Consider the following 19,872-nt stretch of genomic DNA (forward strand, 5'->3'; position numbering starts at 1 on the left):
TTTTTTTTTTCTTAATTAAGACTTTTATTCAGAAAGGAACTGTTAAACTGATCAAAAGTGACAGTAAAACAAAAGATTTCCATTTCAAATAAATGCTCTCTTGAAGAATACTAAAGAGCATGTATCAAAGTTTCCACAAAAACATTAAGCAGCACAACTGATTTCAGTATTGATAATAATAAGAAATATTTCTTGAACACCAAATCAGCATATTAGAATGATTTCTGAAAGATCATGTGAAGACTGGAGTAATGATGCTGAAAATGTAGCTTTGCCATCACAGGAATAAATTACATGTTATTAAAATATATATTTTAAATTGTCATATTATTTCACAATATTACAATATTTTTTAATCAAATAAATGCAGCCTTGGTAAACATAAAAAACTTATTTCAAAAAAAAAAAAAAAAAAAAAAAAATGTACCCACCCCAAACTTTTGAACGTTAGTGTAAATTATGTCACTATATTTCACCATTTAATATCTTAGGACACTTCAGAAATCTGTTGCGTCATAATTCATTTAAAACAACTCGTTAAAGCGCTGCTAATTAACTCAAGCTGATCTGAGAATCCTACGCTATTTCAAACTCTTTTATTGACAACACGTGTTTTTCGCCTTGAATTAGATCCATTTCAAAACGTACAGTGTTATTAAAAATCCAAAAAAAGGAAAGGAAAAAGAATAAAAGACTTCTTTCTGAGAAAGATCCTAGGGCAGAAATGCCCCCGCATCACATCCTGATGTGCGTATACCCACCAGCTGCGCTGCTTCAAACTCATATTGAAGCGTATCGTGGAGCCCGCAGCCTTGATCCAGCTCTGTTCTCATTAATGGAGCTGTTTGAATATTCATGCAGCGGAGCGCTGGAAACTCCAGAGCCAGCCACAGCACCCAAAACTGTAGGGAATTCAGCACTTACCATTAACAGGCCTAATAAAAGCACCACGCCTCCACGATTGTTATGGGTAATTCTAAGCGCTCATTAGTATTTCTGCGTGAAAAGTAGGAAAGTGCTAATTTATTAATATAATTCAATTTCTATACAGTAAAATGTGTATTGTCATGGAATTAAACATACCTACAGTATGAATACACTGGGGGAAAATATGCTTAACTAAGAGAAAAAGCTGAGACAAAACACTTTTAATATCTTGCAACGTCAATACTAAGATGTGATTTAACTCAATAGCAGCCCCTGCTCTCATGAATGATGATCTGTTGAATTCTTTAATGGATACGGCTGACATCTGAGATACTGATAGAGTCAAGCACACAGATCGGAGCGGGAATCTTGTCCTTTCAGATTAACTTATTCACCCACTTCCTCATCTCATCCTCTTTTGCTCTTTCTGTCCGATGACTCACATCTTCCAGCAAACCACAGATGACGAGCCCATCATGGAGCGCTTCACGACGTCACCTTGTTATGTCACTGGCTAATAGCTCTTTTAATAGTTTCTTGTCAGTGGCTCCATAAATAGGAACAAGACAGTCTATGATGCTAAGAGGTCCTGTTATACGGTAAATACTTTACAGTTTGCCATTAGGATACATGGGTGTTTCTCCAGCTATGGGCTTTTTCTGACCTTTAGAATGTAAGTTCTCTTTAAACTAGTGTGAGAGTGATAAGTATGTTTTATGTGTCTACCAACAAAAACTGTCACTTTTGTCCTGAAAATTCGGTGTCATTTGCACCACATCTCAATACCATAGGAATTTTATAGTTTAGTTTAATTACGGTTATAAATTATGTTATCCACTATTAGTACAAGCCTGTTGTAGTGGACCCCATCCGAATGATGGCCAAAACTTTTACTGATGAGTTTTATGAAGTTTATTGTACACAAAAGACGAAATGTCCATTTTCACTCCAGAAAATCACAGTAAGAGCTGAATAAAACACAGTACAAGAAGTGCACATTAAAGTCTTATCCATAAACTCTCTCTCTTGCATTATCAACATACACAACGAATTACACAAAAATACTCGTTACAACTAACAGTAAACAAATATATACAGACCTTATGCCTTTTCAGGGGGTGCTTAATGAACTTTTAAAACAAAAACATAAAACAACTCCGATAAACTATAATAAAGTGCATGCTCTCACCTTCATTACTGCCGTATCCAGTATCGCTCCAGAGACTATAAGCTGGATCACAAACAGTTGGTACTGATCCATTCTGGAGTAACATCTTTTTAGCAAAACCTGTTTTCTACTGTCCCTTTGCAATGACCCTCGTTTACAGAGCAGTTTGGTAAAATGTTTCACGCAGACAAACAAATTTAGGGGTGAATGTGGGGGCACATTCTCTTCAAAAATAAAACGAATCCACTGCATTCATTCAACAACAAAACACCTCAGTTGCTTACGAGACGGTGTCGCTATGGCTGCTCCGGCCTGGAGAAAATGGCAGAGTCCGTCAGCAGTCGTAGGCGGGGCCTGTGCAAAGTGATGTCACTTTGCCCAGAATCTCCAAAGGCTTGTTCTAAGACACTGCTTATGATTTATGGGGATTAAAAAAAAGGAGTGGGTGGATTTTTATCATTATAGGGTGGTTGTGTACACACACATTTATGTTCTAACACCATGTAAAAGTGAATTTTGCATTACACATACCCTTTAAATTTTTTTAAAATAAAATGGCTGCCTCCTTTGTCTTTAAGGATAATCTCCTACTATAGCTCCTACTGAGTACCCCAAACACGAATGAACAATAATAAGTGAATATGCACTTTTTGCAAAATTTGGCAAAATTACAGCTTAACTGGAAATTATGTAAAAAAAAAAAAAAAAATATTCACAGGTGATATATATTTACCTTGATTTCTCTGTATCTTCTTCCACATCACATATCATACATGGTAAACAAGTACACTCATTTTTGAAAAAAAACATTTGAACAATTGTTCAGTGTTGTGGACATGATGGAAAATTATTATCTTTACAAAAAGCGTGAAAATTTTTATTCAAAAAATGTTCAATATATAATTTAATTTCCAACTGTTTCAGACATTTTATTTTTTTTAAATGATCAAAATATTATATTCAATAAATCATATTTTTATAATGGATTTTCATAGTTTTTGATTAAAAGTCTGAGTTTGGTACAAGGGTAAAAACATAAAATTTCAACATACTGGACATTTGCAAAAATAGCAAAAATAAATGATGAAGGTAAAACATTTCCAAAAGGTAAAACATGTCCAAAACCGTTTTAATGTGACCTTCATACAACAAAATAAAAATGAACTTTTTAAACAAATCTCTGGGACATTAAGTTGAAGAAACATGTAAATACAGTCTTGATTTAAACCTCTTACGTCAAGCTTTTGTTTTAAATGTTTAGCCGACAGGAAAGATCAGATAAATGAAGGTCAGATGACGCCTACATGTATTTGATACTCACTGCTCTGCTCCGGCATTTCCTACATGTCCCAAACATGACCACAGCATCCAGCCAGGAGGCTTAAGGCCACTGTTATGGATGAAGCATGTCTTGTTTATATGAGGGAGGGTGTGTGTGCGTAGGAGTACAGCTGCATTGCTGCTGCCTCTTTCAGTCGGTGCCCTGGAGGCTGGATGATGGGCCTCAGCCAGGTGTGCCAGGTTACAGCCAAAAAACAAACCGATTTGAAAACAATATACAAATAAATCAGAGGCCGCTTGTTAACATCATAGTCCAGAGGAAAGCAAACGGGGAAAAAATTATAACTCAGGGCTAAGACATTTCATGTTTCACCGAGCATGCTTCCAAACATGTCTCACAAAAACATTTTATAGGACTAGAAAGAAACAAAGAGAGAGAGAAATTTAAAAAGCCAAACACAAGAAAAGGTAAAAGGACATTCAGGTGTTCGGTATACATGCCAACCAAAAGCTCAACATACGCTCACCCACACCAGTTCACTTCACACCAGCGCTGACTCTCAGAGTGTGAAAAACAAGGAAGAAAAAACAAGCTTGTTTGGGCAAGAGAAAAATAACCTACAACCTATTTTGCTTTCTAGAAAAACCTCAGTGCTTTCTGAAAAACTACATGCAAGCGGGTCCACATTTAAGCTCAAGACAGACACGGAGGAAGGGATTTGCGTAAACGTGCACATCATTACCCATCTACAACTGCAGGTGATGTAAAACGAGCAATCGCTCTGAGAGAAGTGCGAATCCCTCCTTCCCCAATCCCCTGCTCTTGACATCTGCTCTATGCCCAAACATCTGCATAGTGTTACTCTAACTCTTCTCACACACAAAGCTGGGATCTGCCAACCCAACGCCGCCGCTAATAAATGACGAGGTGAATTGTGGCTTTGAAGGAAACTTTATCTCTTCTTTTTGGGGCCCCAAAAGTACTCATAAATCTTAGGAAAAGACAATATTAAGCATACCACAGACTGTGCCTTTAGCCGTACAAATATGGGTGAAAAGAAGTTCAGGGTAATATCGTCTCACTTAGGTAAAACCTGCATTGGACGGCATAGCACTGATCGACTCAAGGGGAAGGACTTAAATAAAATTTGAAAATGAGATCAATAGTACGAGATATATTCAATGTCATTTAGCATTTAAATCATTCACCATGTTTCAAAACCGCTGCCTCATTCAGCTAGATCTCAGCATGTACTTGATACAGTATTTAACACTCTGTGATATTTTATTGATCCTGTCATATCGGCGAAATCATCCCGCTCTCGTACTCGGATCTGTGTAGTAATGTGTGAGTCTCAATGCTCAACGCATTAAAAAACAATCAGCTGCAACTCGGGTGTCTCCGCACTTCATCTACTCTCGGCAATTTCACGGCCGTGGCACATGAATGTTTCAGCTGGAGTGTCTGGTAGAGCAGCGATCCCATGTCTGAGGTGGCGTGAAGGAGGGGTTTCTCAGAGCCGGGTAACTAACCCTTAACAAGAGGCCTGGAGACCTCCAGCGGTATCCACTTATCATCTCTAAATATTAGCCTGACCTCTCAGCCGGTCGCTTCCTCCCCGGGGGCAGGCAGGAAGAGGGGTTTCCATTGGCCGTGGAGAGCACTCCGTCGGATCAAACGTTGATCTAACACGCGACTCCATGAGGCTTTGATCGTTTCGAGTCCTATTCAGTGACAGGAAAGGATTGTGTTTGAAGGAGGTTTACGGCAATGAGCGTGAGAGTGTGTGTACACTTTAGAGGCATCGACTGTGCTCGAGTGCCGTTCCTCTGAGTGCGTGCATTTACTGGAACTTTTGGAGAGCACTTGCTTTTCTGAAAATGTCCTTGCAAATGTAGTAAAACCTGCTGGTCTCATCTGTACGAAATATTCATGAAATGGTCAATAATTGTGCTCTTTTAAATGTAAAAAAATAAAAAACATTAAAAAAATCGTACTGACCTCAAACTTTTGAATGGTAGTGTACAGTAACACAATAAAATAGTAATTGATGTAGGCAGTGACTAAATGAGACTAAAATCTAATCACATGTTGTCACAGGAGATGCCATAACTTCATGTTATAACGCGACCCACATGCACTCAGCTAATGATGCTTCAATTATACGGCAAACATGCCTCCACCGGGTATATAGCCTCCTATCCCCAACCAGCACAAATGCCTTCCTGATTCGCAGCAAATTAGACACATGGCAAATAATACCTAACTGGCTGCTGTTGTGTTTGCACTACGCATGCATAAATGAATTGGTAAAAGGGGGGAGTGGGGCTAATGGTTAAGATGCAACGTGCGTATAATTGTACAATTAGACTCTTATCATCATGTAGGACCTCACCATTACTGACTGCTATTAGAGGAAAAATAATAAAATGGTAAACGGATTATAAGTGCAATATTATTGCTAGGTGAAATTGATAGATTAATTTAGCAAGGGTTTATGATTAATTTGGGCTCTCCCTCAGTATAGCAGTCTGGGCCACAAAATGCTTCCTCTGTTTTAGAATATCAGAAATATGCGGACCATCTTCAGTTGGCCACTCTTTTGCTAAGAGGGGTTGTATGTTAACGCATGCGATTAATTCAAAATCCTTAACGCGTTAAAATAATTTAATGCAAATAAATTACTGAAGCATGTTGCTGTGTACTTTAGTATATATATTCAGGTAAAGGCGTTTGGTTTAGGTTTTTTAGGCATCTCCATGTGGTTCTGTTCAGTATCGCAACTTGACTTGTCTAAAATGTAAACAAGCTCTTTGCTGTTGCACATACTATATACTGAATTCTGAAAAATTTTTTGCTGTAATTTTTTTTTATGGGTGTGTATGAATTATATGGACTCATATCATTTGGTTATTTGGTGTCCTTTTGGAGTCTGCAAGTGTCCTTTTTTTTGGAAAGTCACCTAAATTTACCTTGCAAAAAGCTTAAAAATACAGTTTTGTGACAATCACACTTCAATCTGATGGTTTACTTTGCTGGATATAGGCAATGATGGCAAAATGGACGTAAATGGTGTATGCTTAATTTCACGATAAGTGAAAAGGGTGCGCGATAAATCGCAATTAAAAATTTTAATCTATTGACAGCCCTTATTCATATTATACACACATATATACATATATATATATATATATATATATATATATATATATATATATATATATATATATATATATATATATATATATATATATATATATGTGTGTATATATATATATATATATATATATGTGTGTGTAATATATATATATATATATATATATATATAACATTTTTGACAGCCCATTATATAATATAATATAATTGTGTTTTATTTGTTAATATTTTTATATTAATCTTTAACTTTAACTGTTCATGCAAATTCATTTTTTGTTGTGGTAAACGGAATAGTGAAATTTCACTGGTCCTAGAATATTGGTATTGTGACAACCCTAGTAAGCAGCACTATTTAAAATTTCATCCGCGCAATTCACCATAGTGACCAGCCTGCAGTGACGGGGCGGCTGCCAGTCATTTTCTTTCACTCACTAGCTGGATTTGCATTGTGTGATCTTTCTGGGTGGAATTGAGTGGGGTGGGGTGGGGGGATACAGTTTGGCGGGCAGCTGACGCCAGATTCAGCTCAAGGTCAGCAGGAGGGCTGCCTGAGTGCGAATTTGTGTGTGCGTGTGTCTGAGCAAAAGCAGCAATACCTACGTGGGAGGGATGGCATTGCGAGTCACCTCGCTGAAATCATCGGCAGAGCCCTTGTGAACGAGGTGTCATTATGAGTATGAAATACAACCAACCCCCAACCCGGTGCCCAATTTTGTTGCCAGGGAACTCTGATGTCTGATTGGTGAAAAAAGGAAGAGGAAAAAACAGAGGGAGAGGGTGATGGAGAAAAAGAGAGAGAGAGAATAATGCCACTTCAGGGTGTAGGCTGCCATACCGCTTGCTGTATCAGTTAATGGTTTCTCTCTCCTGCTCGGCTGACAGTATTTTAGACGTAGCTCAACCTGCTTTGTGTGCACCATAGCACTTACAGGTCTGAAAGCTCATGCTAGGCAATGTGAAAAGTGAGCTATAGATAGTGTTAGAGAGAAAAACAAAGAGAGAGAGAGAGAGAGAGAGAGAGAGAGAGAGAGAGAGAGAGAGAGAGTTTCTTTTTCACAGGTGACACTTCCTTTCACGGCTTCCTCCACGGCACAGCCACATCCTCCCTGGACGAACCATCCACTCAGTGGAACTGGCACACGCCTGCAAGTGTCAAGAGCTCCTCTTTTATGTCCCTGGGCTGTTCTAGAACCATCTGCAGCTGGGGCCTCAGAGGCCCGTCGGACCCCATTTTTAATTATCTTCATCTCTCTCACACTTCACCACACCCCCGTTTTGATTTCCTCCCTCCCCTTTAACGTGAATACGTACACACCTTTTAGAGGGGAAAATTGCTCCTGTTTCTTTAAGAGAATGGTTGCATGTCAGTGCCTTCAGAGACTACGTGTTCACTCACAGCAGAGACGAATGACATGCTGAGGTTAATGCTCAGGTGTAATACACAACACATTTGAGCTTTCTTATGTTTATTACGAGAAGGATTCATATTTTAATTCAGGTTTATTTCTAATAATGAAAATGCTTTTTAAATAAAACTTTTTTAGAGAGAGAAAATGACTCAATCAAAATAAATTACATTGTTTTTTTATTAATAATATAATATAATATAATATAGGAAATATTTAATTCTCCATATAATTGCTTCAATTTTATTTTTTACGATGAAAAGGGCAATTTATTAAATCCATAAGAACATTTGCTCACCCTCATGTTGTCCCAAACCTGTGTGAGTTTATTTTGTGCATGGAAAAGAAAATGAGATATTTAGTGGAATGTGCACGCTGCTCTTTTCCCATACAATAAAAGAGTATGGGGACTAGTGATAGTTGTGAAAAAGAGCAACTTGGACACTGTGCTAAATATCTCCTTTCAACATAAAGATGAGTAAATGATGACAGAATTACATTTTTTGGGAGGACTATCCCTTTAACAGACCATAATTTGACATTCCTATAGAAATCAGGACAGAATAAACTCAATCCAGGCACAACTGGCCCTGTGAATGAGCTCAAGTCTCTGAAATCCATCTCCATTTTTGGTGTGTGTGATTTTTGCAGCTCTGTTCCTGTCTCTCATTACTGCTCACTGAAGAACACTGCCTCAGGATTCTGATTTCCTAGCAACAGCCTGCCACCAAACATTTGGCACAAGTTCAACACCCCTCCCTCCCTCCTCTTCCCTCCCCTCTTTCTCTTCTCCAGTGAAAAATGGCTGTTCTGCCTGCATGCTGTCCTCTGCCATGCCACGGTGGCAGAGCTGCGTGCTGCCCGGCCTGGCCCGAGCCTCTATTAACTCTCCTCTTGTCCAATTGCACCCTTCGGTAACGGGCGCGCTGGGAGTCGGCGGCAGGCATCATTAATCAGTGCTTTACCGCACAAACTCCCTCACGCTAATCTGATTTACAGATGAATGAAACTGAGGAAAGAGGGAGGGGAGCAGAAAAAAACGAGGGGGACAACAATTGTGAGTTTTGCTGTTAATATTTACAGAGCTTGCAAGACGGCACAATATTGATATTTCCCAAACACTGTGGTTGGGATTTGTTCTAACCTCTAACATTAAGTATTAGCATAGAAGCATAACTTCTTCAATTAATTTAGCCCAAACTACATGACAAAGTGCATCCAAACATTATTTTATAGATAATTTCAGCCTCATTGTAAATTAGTGGAGGTGAGGTGGAGTCTTTATTTTTTTTACTTTAAGTCTAAATTACTGTATTACTGTAATTTTTTAAACTTGCTTATTCAAAACATTTTATTCAAACTAATGATAAATACAACCTATATTATAAAATAGATACAATATAAAATATATTTACATATATATTATTTCATTATTTTTTATAAAAAAAATAATAGTAATATTTTGGTAACACTTTACAATAAGGTTCATTAGCTAAACATTAGTTAATGTATTAACTAACATGAACTAACCATGAGCAATACATTTGTTACTGTGTTTACTAATCTTTGTTAACAATAGTTAATGAAAATACAGTTGTTCATTGTTTGTTCATGTTAGTTCACAGTGCATTAACTAATGTTAACAAGATTTTAATAATGTATTAGTAAATGTTCACATAACGTTAACAAAGAAATAAATAAATGCTGTAGAAATGCAGTTTATTATTAGTTCATGTTAACTAATGTTAACTAATGAACCTTTATTGTAAAGCGTTACCAATATTTTTATATTATTTATATATAAATACATTTAAATACTATATAATATATAGTAATATAATTATACATAAACATGTATATATTTACTTACTAAATCATTATGTGATTGGTTGTTTCATCCTTGCATCCTTTAATTATTTATAAACCGCCTTTACACTTTACAGAGATTATGTGTTGATTCTTGAGCAGCAGCTGACTAAGTTATGTGCTAAATGTCAATAAAACAAGAAAGCACCAGTAATTCAGCATTTCATTTATGCAGAACCAAAGCTTAAGACTTAAATTTACCCATATCTGTACCACTATCATTCTTATGCCTTGCAAGCACTGGTATTTCCTTCAGGAAATGCATATCTAGGCTCTCAAAAGAACACCATCATGGTAAATTAAAATCAATCCCTGAGGTTAAAGTGAGTGAGTTGCATGGTTTCATGTTCACACAGGGATGTCTTCCACTCTGAACACAAGGTCAATGGAGATTACCGCTCAAGGAGGCCTCCCTTATCACTGCACTGAAGCATGCCACAGTGCATTAAGTGGAAATGGTGCTGGATGGTCTCCACTCAGCCCTCTTTAAAAAACAATCTCAGCAAAATGCACCGCGGAGGACTATCGAGCAGACCTCTGCACTCACGATTCACAATATGTCCTTGTTTACCATTAAATGAGTAAATCTAGCTGGTTACAGAGAGGTGCTTAGGTGGAAAATGGAGCAGTCCTGATTGATACCATGATACGGTACAATTTTAGGGCCATGACTCCGTAAATAGCAGATAAGAATTCTGGCAGTGGACTGGGGTGCCGTCACAATGTGCTCTCCCATAATGTCAAGGGAGCTATGAGAGAATCTGACCAGATCTGAAGTAGTCCAGTGTAAGAGCTCTCTAAGGGGGTAAGCTGAGGATTGACCACCACTGTATTGTGATATCACAGATGGGCTCACAGGGTTGCCAATTACATGGCAATTACATATTTGCACAGCCACAAATCATAAATCCAGCCTAACTCACTACAAACCCAGCCAACATATTTGCATTTTAAATGATCTGGGATTTAATTCATCACTTTTACGCAGAAGACCCAAATTATGGATGAATTACAGTTTCGGGTATTAATATACAACTCCTGTTTCAATCCTGATTCACCAGTTATTTGTTTGTTTCAATTAGTGTTAAATTAAAATCAAGTTACTAAAATAACATCAAGCTATGATTACTTACAGTAAGTGCATCTTTTAATATTTGTTGACAGACAGATAGACAAATAAATACAGACAGACCGATATGGAAAATATAAAAATATTCTTTTGTTGAAATATTAACCTGATACTAATCTATTAACCACTCAGATGGATCTACTGTAGTGTGTTTTTGACTCTCTAAAAATAACTGGTTCATAAGAGTCATTTATTTGTGAATTAGACTACACTGGTCATGCTGTATATAAAATAAAAGATTTATCTTGGGATTTTATGACTTGATATCTAGATTGACTATCGCAATTAATCAGAAAATATTTTTACCCCGCTCTAATGAATTAGTCTAGATTGCATTCATTTGACAAAAAGGCAAGAGTCTCTTTGTGCAAACAGAGGAGAAGAAAGAGATACTTAAAAACAGAGAGAGAGAGAGAGAGAGAGAGAGAGAGAGAGAGAGAGAGAGAGAGAGAGAGAAAGACAGAGACAGAGACAGAGAAAGAGACAGATGTGGCTTGATGCATAACAAGGACAGACTGGCTGGTGCCACAGCCTGTGATGGTTATATGGAAGAGGAAATCGCTTACATAATCCTGCGTCAGTCGAATACAGAAACTCCCAGATAACCAGCAGGACTACGAACAAGAGCACTCAGTTTATTTGATCAACCGGCCTGTTTTCAGTTTCTCAGTTCAAACAATCAAGATCTGACGCCCAGCCAAAACAAGCACTGGAGTCCATTCTCAGAAACAAGTGCGTGTAGAACAAAGAGGAAGTCCGTAGAGACTTCGACTGCCTAGACCTCGGTCGGTGCTCCTGCTGCGGTCAAGTCAGCTCCCTTCTGGGTCCCTTCAGGGACCGGGTCCATCTCTACTTGCTCACCAAACTGAGACCAGGGGCAGAATTCAAGAACGGTTGCTCCACCATTAAGGTGGGAGAAGATCTACTCCAGTAATGAACTTTCTCTGGCTGGATAATCAATTCTCACACTCCTCGACCATCACCGGGCTGCCTCTGGCCAGAAAGAGAGTGAGCGAGAACAAGAAAAATGGGGGGCTGGAGTGGCTGTGCAGCTAGGCCAAATGCATTAAACATGTCTGTAGAGCGGAGACCTGGAGAAGCTGCTATCACAACTCGGTTTGGACCTGTGGAGGAAAAACAAGCCTGCTCGCTGGGACGCTCAACACCCCAATCTCAGCTGAAATTTGAGCCTCGGACAAACTGAGCAGGGCATCACAACAGAAACTATCACCTCTCCCTCAGGATCGCTGTCAAACAAGCACTACCGAAAAGCCTAGGCTGACAAAACGGGGACAAGACTTTCAATAAACACTGGAATGTGCTTGCTCGTTCACTTTCTTTCTCTGCCATTGAGGACAGCCATTCATCCAAGGGCATGACTTGAAGTGGATCTCAACGCTCGGCGGAGCGCCTTGCGCGAAAAGAAGCAACAGCGACAACAAGCTGATGAAGCGACAGAGCCATCAGGGCACTTTCCCATAAACGTCAGCATATTCAGTCAAGTTCGAAAACACAAAGGCTGTCAACACACAACGGCTCCTCAATATTCATGTATAGCCTCGAGCTTCCCATTCACCAAACGACAGTGTGATGAAAAACGTTTAATCAGGGACGAAAATGATTTGATTAGAGTGTCACGTTACAATGGCTGCCAAATTGAGCTTCAAAGACTGATTCCTGCTTCGAGGTTAATCACAGTCGTACAATACAGGTATTCAACAAATGATGTCCGAGTCCATGCGGATGCCAGACTTTCCCTCGATGAATGGAGCTTACAGCAGGTACAGACCCACGTGAAGAGCCATCCCAATCACATTTGCAATGGCTCATTAACAATAAGGTCGGAGTGTAATGGGGTCGCTCGTTTCACACCAACCTTGATTACCGGTAATTACGAGCAGCGGCTTTTTGCATCTATCTCTTCTCGCAGTGTGTACTCAGAATTAACCAGCACAGTTGACTGACGGAGCGGACGAGCGCTTAGACAAACTTGTTTTTTCAAGGGCTTAAGGTGCATGCGCAGTAAATGTAAACGTCGGTTTGGACGGTGACCTTCAGAGTGAGTCATCCCGCCCCTTGCGACCTGTTGATCAAACCTCTAGACTCTCACAGGTCAAAGAGCATGCTGCTGCATGCCGACTGACTGCACTTCAGACTCCATTCCCTGCCTTGCAGTACCAGTTACAGCCCTTTGGGGACTTCATGCGTCTCTGCATTGTAGGGCTTGGAACAGAATTTATATACTCTAGATGACAATGTTTATACCATTAGATTACATTTGAAAACACACATTTAAACAAAATCTCTTATCCTTCATCGAGAGGAAAAAGTTGCACCCTCGGCAATCTGATGGCTTGGTTAAAAAAAAAAAAAAGAAGAAACAAACTGCCAACAACTTGAAAAGCTGAATTTTAACACTATCACATGGTGACAAACTGCAAAAAAGGCAAAAGTGTCAAGAGAGGTATTTGTACTTACAGCGATGTAGTAAACTTGGGCTTTCTCAACAAGCTTCCAGTTGTCCTCCAGATCGAGGTGTTTCTCTTTTTTGTAGCAATTAGCAGCAGCGAGATTCGCAACAAGAGACCTAATGGAACAAAAACACAAAACTACAGTAAATCTAACTGTCAGAGTATAAATTGGAGTCAATATTATAAACAAATCATTTGTAGAGTAAGCCATTATGTTCCAGCAAAGGTGTGTTTGAATATTACCTTAAGGATTTATATAATGGAAATATAATTTCCAGCTTCCAGGATTCAAAATTAAAAGTCCTTTAAATTGTTGTACATTGTTTTGTAAAGAAAACATAACCTCAGTTATATAAATAAAAATTATATTTTAATAAATTGTAATAAATATTATACATTCTTACAGTAGACATTTTTGTATGCCAGAAATATGATATATAGTACATAAAAAAAAAATATATATATATATATATATTTTTAAAAGTTATTAGAAAATATATTATGTTTTGTGGTGGAGTCATGCATTGAAACCAGGCCAGAAAAAAAAGAAAAAAAAAGAGCAAGATAAATTGTCCAGCAAGAAAAAAAACTACAAGTTGAATACCTAAATAAAATGTTTCAGAAATGAATTTTTCTCCAGAAGGTTTTGGAGAAAAATTGTATCTTCAAATTATGATCATTATATGACCCAAAGGCACTGTCTACTTCTCATAACACCAATACCCATTTCCTTCCCTTAAATGGCTTTATATGAAAAAAAAAAAAAAAAAAGAAAGAAAAAAAAAAAAAAAAAAAAGTCACATAATGCAGTTGAGAAACCAACTCTATCTTCAGGGTGATTGTGTAAATTATGTAGCTCCATGAAAACGTGCCGCTGCTGCTGTAACTTTGTAAATTGCTGTAGGCGGAATATGGCTAACATATGGACTACGTTTTTCTAAACAGCTGCTTTGTGTCAGCTCTGCCAGAATTAAATATCAACACTTTTTTCTTTATTTCTCTTCTTTTTATTTAAGTGCAAATGCCTTACAAGACCTTTCCCATAAATAAATGAACAAACAAATCAATAATGCAGGAGAACTGCAAACGTCCACCGGGACTGCTGTTTCTCCATTAACCTCCCGGTGGTCCTCGTATCAACAAAAACAACTAATTCCACTTTGAAAAACAACCACTCTCATTATTCACTTGTTACTGAGAGGATGCGGTCCCAACAGGCTAGCTGCTACAATGAAGCAGCATTAGCCTTACAGAAAAAGCACTGCTATGCACAGTCAGGCCACAAATGAGAATCAATAGACCTGCGGTTATGGCGTTTGGAGGAAAAGTGAAGAGGTTTGATAGAAATGGCAGAGACAGAGTATTTATGAACAGGTGCATGCCTGTTAAAAAGGGTTCAAGAGAATATAAATTTAAATCAAGTAACCAGAAATATGTATACACACACACACAGATTTTGGCATATAAAAATCTACATTATTTTAAAGGGGTCCTATTATGCTTTTTATACATTTTGAACTTGGTAATATTGCTGTTTGAGCATGAAAAAAGTCTGCAAATTTACAAAGCACAAAGTCCACTCCAAAGAGAGTAAGTCTATATCAGTAAGCACTGTCTTCAGTTATATATATATATATATATATACATATACATATATATATATATATATATATATATATATATATATATATATATATATATATATATATATATATTTCAGTTATATATATATATATATATATATATATATATATCTCAAAATATGCAGAGATTTGCTGGTGATCTTGTGCTGGTGATCATTGTCCAGTTGCATGACCCAATTTTGGCTAAGCTTTAGCTGTTGGACGAATGGCCACACATTTGACTCTAGAATACTTTGGTACACAGAGGTGTTCATGGTCAACTCAATGACTGTGAGATGCCCAGGGCCTGTGGTTACAAAACATGTCCCAAATCATCATCCCTCCATCAGCATGCTTGACTTTTGGTATGCGGTGTTTGTTCTGATATGCTATGTTTAGTTTTCAACAAACTTGGCGTGGTGCATTATGGCCAAACATCTCCACTTGTTTGTTCAGATGCAACTTTGCAAACCTAAGCTGTGCTGCCATGTTTTTTTGTAAGAGAGAAGAGGCTTTCTCCTGGCAACCCTTCCAAACATGCCATACTTATCCCGTCTTTTTCTAATTGTACTGTCATGAACTTTAACATTTAACATGCTAACTGAGGCCTGTAGAGACTGAGGTGTAGCTCTTGGGCTGTCTGCATGTGAATTTGCTGGGACGTCCACTCCAGGGAAGATTGGTGTCTGTTTTGAATATCTTCCAGTTGTGAATAATCTTCCTCACTGTAGAATGACGGACTTCAGATTGATGGCAGCAACACTTGCTTCTCTAAGATCATTGCTGATGTCTTTCCTCCTTGACATTGTTAATACACACCTGAATGCTCCAGACCAGCAAACTGGCAAAACTTCTGCTTTTATAGAGTTGGTCACACTTGCTGATGATCAATTAATCAAAGACATTTGATTAGCAGCGCCTGACAGCTACTCACCCTCTTAAAGGGTTAGTTCACCCAAAAATGAAAATTCTGTCATTAATTACTCACCCTCATGTCGTTCCACACCCGTAAGACCTTCGTTCATCTTCGGAACACAAATTAAGATATTTTTCATTAAATCCGATGGCTCAGTGAGGCCTGCATTGTCAGCAAGACAATTAACACTTTCAATGCCCAGAAAGCTACTGAAGACGTATTTAAAACAGTTCATGTGACTACAGTGGTTCAACCTTAATGTTATGAAGCAATGAGTACACAAGCTTTAAAGCTTTACGAATGTTTTGTTTCGAATCAGTGGTTCGGAGCGTGTATCAAACTGCCAAAGTCACGCCCCATGAAGCAGTGTTTTGAAATCGCCCATCACTAGATATTGTTGAATAAAGCCATTATTTCGTTTTTTTGGCGCACAAAAAGTATTCTCGTCGCTTCATAACATTAAGGTTGCACCACTGTAGTCACATGAACTGTTTTAAATACGTCATTAGTAGCTTTCTGGGCATTTAAACTTGCTGGCAATGCAGGCCTCACTGAGCCATCGGATTTTATAAAAAACATCTTAATTTGTGTTCCGAAGACGAACGAAGTTCTTACGGGTGTGGAACGACATGAGGGTGAGTAATTAATGACAGAATTTTCATTTTTGGGTGAACTAACCCTTTAATTCTTAAGGAAACAATAAGGGTGTCCTTAGTTTGTCACACATGGCTTTTACATTTTGGCTTTATTTTTGTTAAATACAAACACTTTTTTGAAGCTTTATTTTAAACTGATTAATACACACATACATTGTGCATCTTTACTATGTATATACATCTAATAAAGTAGCAAGCCCCCTTGACAAAAAAGCAACTGCTTGTAATTTTCACAGTGGAACATGAAAGATGCAGATCTGACACCCTTCTGCTTGATGTCATCGTGTTAATCAAAATCAAATCCATTAAGGCATAATAAGCATTTAGAGTGGCAGAGTCACGCTGATCTGACCAGGCAGATTGTGTCGGACTCTCCTCCACGCTATCATTACCGCGCACAGTGAGAAGCAGTGCTGAGAGGAAGGGCAGACCTCTCGCTGCAGGCTGTAGACCCGTGACCTCTCCCTCCTCCCTCCCAAGCCAGTCTGAAATCAGCGGGGTCTTTTAACACCGTTTCCCGTCTGGCCAGTCTCACCAGCGGCTGTGTACAGGTGCGCTGCATAGCTGCAGGGAGAAACTATTGAGGAAGATATTGATTAAGCCGCTTTCAGGCCTTGAGCTGCAGGTCTGCGAATCTCCTGTAATGAAAGGGTCTGCTTTGACAGGTGAGGTGCTAATGAGCAGAGCCTCATAAGGCCAAGGCTGACAGCTCTACAAGCCGCTGCTCTTTCAAACTGTCTCTAATGCATAGCCTGCTCACACTAACTCTATGACAGTCCAAACAAAGAGACCAGTCCTCATAAATCTCCTTCTCAACATTCATATCTTCCCCTGACTACATGGGTCCTCTCAAACATGCGTTATATGACCAAAAGTATATGTACTCCATGGTGGTCTATGATACCTGGAGAAATCTGTTAGCATTTGCTTTCATCAACACTCATCTCAACATCAACCCTTTTACAGCAAGTGCGTGGATGAGAAACAATAAAGCAACCAGGATGATCTGAAGTTACTCTATTTTTTCAGCTCGGTTCAAAAGGGACACACCTGTGAGCGGTTGTTCATGCACACACACACACTTACAATAGTTTTGTTGGCAGCTCTGATTAAAAGGCAATAGCATGGCTGACAACATGCAAAACAAATGCAGATCACCACCTGAACGATCACGACTGTCTCAGAGGGGCATCTATTATTCAGCTGATGTCACTGACACCGGTGCCCCTGCAAATGCATGCATTTTTTTTTATTAAGGGAATAGTCCTCCCAGGAATGATTTCATAAGTAAAGTGTACACATTTTCCAGTGAACTCTTAAAATATCTTTGAAGATCTCCAAAACATACAAGAGTTTATAGTAAGTCTCTCAAGCTCCAAAATACAGTTTCCTGCACTACTACTAAGCAGCACCTTTGTGAATCTATAGCACAAAACATATTGACTCTTGAACAAATGACTCTTATGAGCCGGTTGTTTTTAGAGAATAAAAAATATGAATCAGCCAGAGTGGTTACTAAATTAATCTCGACTCACTAACCGAACCAAAATGTATTTATCTTGTTATATATGACAAGTAAAATATATAACAATATAAATAAATAAATATAAGTATATTAAATATAAGTATGTTAATAAAAAACTATAATTAAAAATTACAATTTAAAAAAAAATAATATATGAAATAAATTTGATAAAAAGCTAATTATATAATATATAATTACATATAATTTATATATAATTTATTATATTTATTTTTAATTTGTCACATCTGTTCTGTTGAAATTCAAAATAATCTCAAACTTCTGAGAGTAATTTTTTTTTTATCTTTTATTTTTTACAAAATATTTGTTATCAAGAGCTAAAAGAATCATTAATGAAATCATTAAGGAACCAAAATCATTGAGAAAAATTCAGAATAATTAAACTCATTATTATTAAGCTCCCAATCCTACTATCGATGGTGTTTATCGATTTTATTTTTTGATATTAAATTTTCCTTTATGATTATCCGGGCATGCTCCAAAAATCAGACCGCGATCTATCTGGAGTTTGAACCTGCTGTTCATTTGAACAAATCCTCAGAGTTTATACAATTACAGATTAGTCATTAAGCTTAAATGGATACTATTGCATTCTCTTCGAAAGCAGAAAAATAGTAAGTAACACTTAAACGCATCAAATGCTCTATTCAAACGTGTAGGTAGCACGTAATTCGGCCAAAGCAGTTTCACATATCTGCTCAGTCATGGAATCTAGCACCCTTCAGGGCCAAGTCATGCGGTGTATCAAAATACCTCTGTGCTGATCTAACCCCGGCAAATAAATAAATCAAGAGCTCTGGCGGAAAAGAGCAGAACAGCCGGCGAGGGAACAGTGAGTCCCAGTGCATAGTGAGGTGGGGTGTGTGAATGTGCGCTGTGTGTGTGCAGGGGGGTGCTATCCTGAGGAAGCGATAAGGGCCCTCCCTAGAGGAAAGGGGTGGCTGACCTGTTGTCGCCAGTGATGCAGGCAGCGCAGGTCCCCGTGGGCTCCTCGCTCTGCTCGTAGTAGTGGGCATCCACGTGGGCTTCCTCTGCCTTCTCCTTCAGGATCCTCCCGAACTTATCCTTCCCGATGCAGCCAAAGAAAGTGGCAACGTTGTGCGGCTCCTGGATCATCCACTGAGAGGAAGGACAGATCGAGCGGGTGGGGAGCAAAAGGAAAGAGAGAGGAGGAAAACTGATTATTAGAACACATAAACACAGCTTCCATATCTGAGAGTTAAAAAAAAGACTGGAAATCACATATCCAGGAACTAGGAAGTTGTCTATATATTGACAATTCCTGGAAAGGCAAAATGGACCGTGGTAGAGAGGCCCCTGTGCGTGCAACTCTGCAAGAGAATACTAGCGAAAACAGGAAGTAATAGCAAACTGATAAAGGAGAAAAAACAAATACATTTTCTCGAATTCAGAGTGAAAAACTAAGGGAACAATGAGCGAGTCATTCTTTAAGCATTTCAATATACTGTAGTGTTTGTTAGGGAAGTGACAGCAATGATCAATGATGAAAACTCAATTGCGTGACTTCAACAACTTCAAAACATTACATTTTTCCTAAGTCTTATTTTTAACACTTTTTTAACAATCAATATGGTTTTATTTTTTACTATTTTTACTTTTATTAATTTTAACTTGACAGTGTCTTTATGTTGTGCTTATGGTATAAGATGCTAAAAAAAGTAGAGATGTGATGCAAATGGAAAAATACTTCTGACAAATACATATAGTAT

At 38.2% G+C, this 19,872-nt stretch overlaps 1 protein-coding gene across 2 annotated transcripts in view; it reads right to left on the reverse strand.

The window, feature by feature from the left end:
• adka (adenosine kinase a) overlaps positions 1 to 19,872 on the reverse strand; it is a 152,392-nt gene that overhangs the window by 59,904 nt on the left and 72,616 nt on the right. For both annotated transcript variants that reach the window (XM_051916429.1, XM_051916430.1), the window contains exons 5-6: positions 19,089 to 19,261; positions 13,413 to 13,521 (exon numbers count right to left, since the gene is read on the reverse strand). In XM_051916429.1, the coding sequence (XP_051772389.1) occupies positions 13,413 to 13,521; positions 19,089 to 19,261 (282 nt within the window). The remainder of the gene's footprint in view (positions 1 to 13,412; positions 13,522 to 19,088; positions 19,262 to 19,872) is intronic.

Source organism: Ctenopharyngodon idella, chromosome 13 (assembly GCF_019924925.1).
Source record: "Ctenopharyngodon idella isolate HZGC_01 chromosome 13, HZGC01, whole genome shotgun sequence".
NCBI lineage: Eukaryota > Metazoa > Chordata > Actinopteri > Cypriniformes > Xenocyprididae > Ctenopharyngodon > Ctenopharyngodon idella.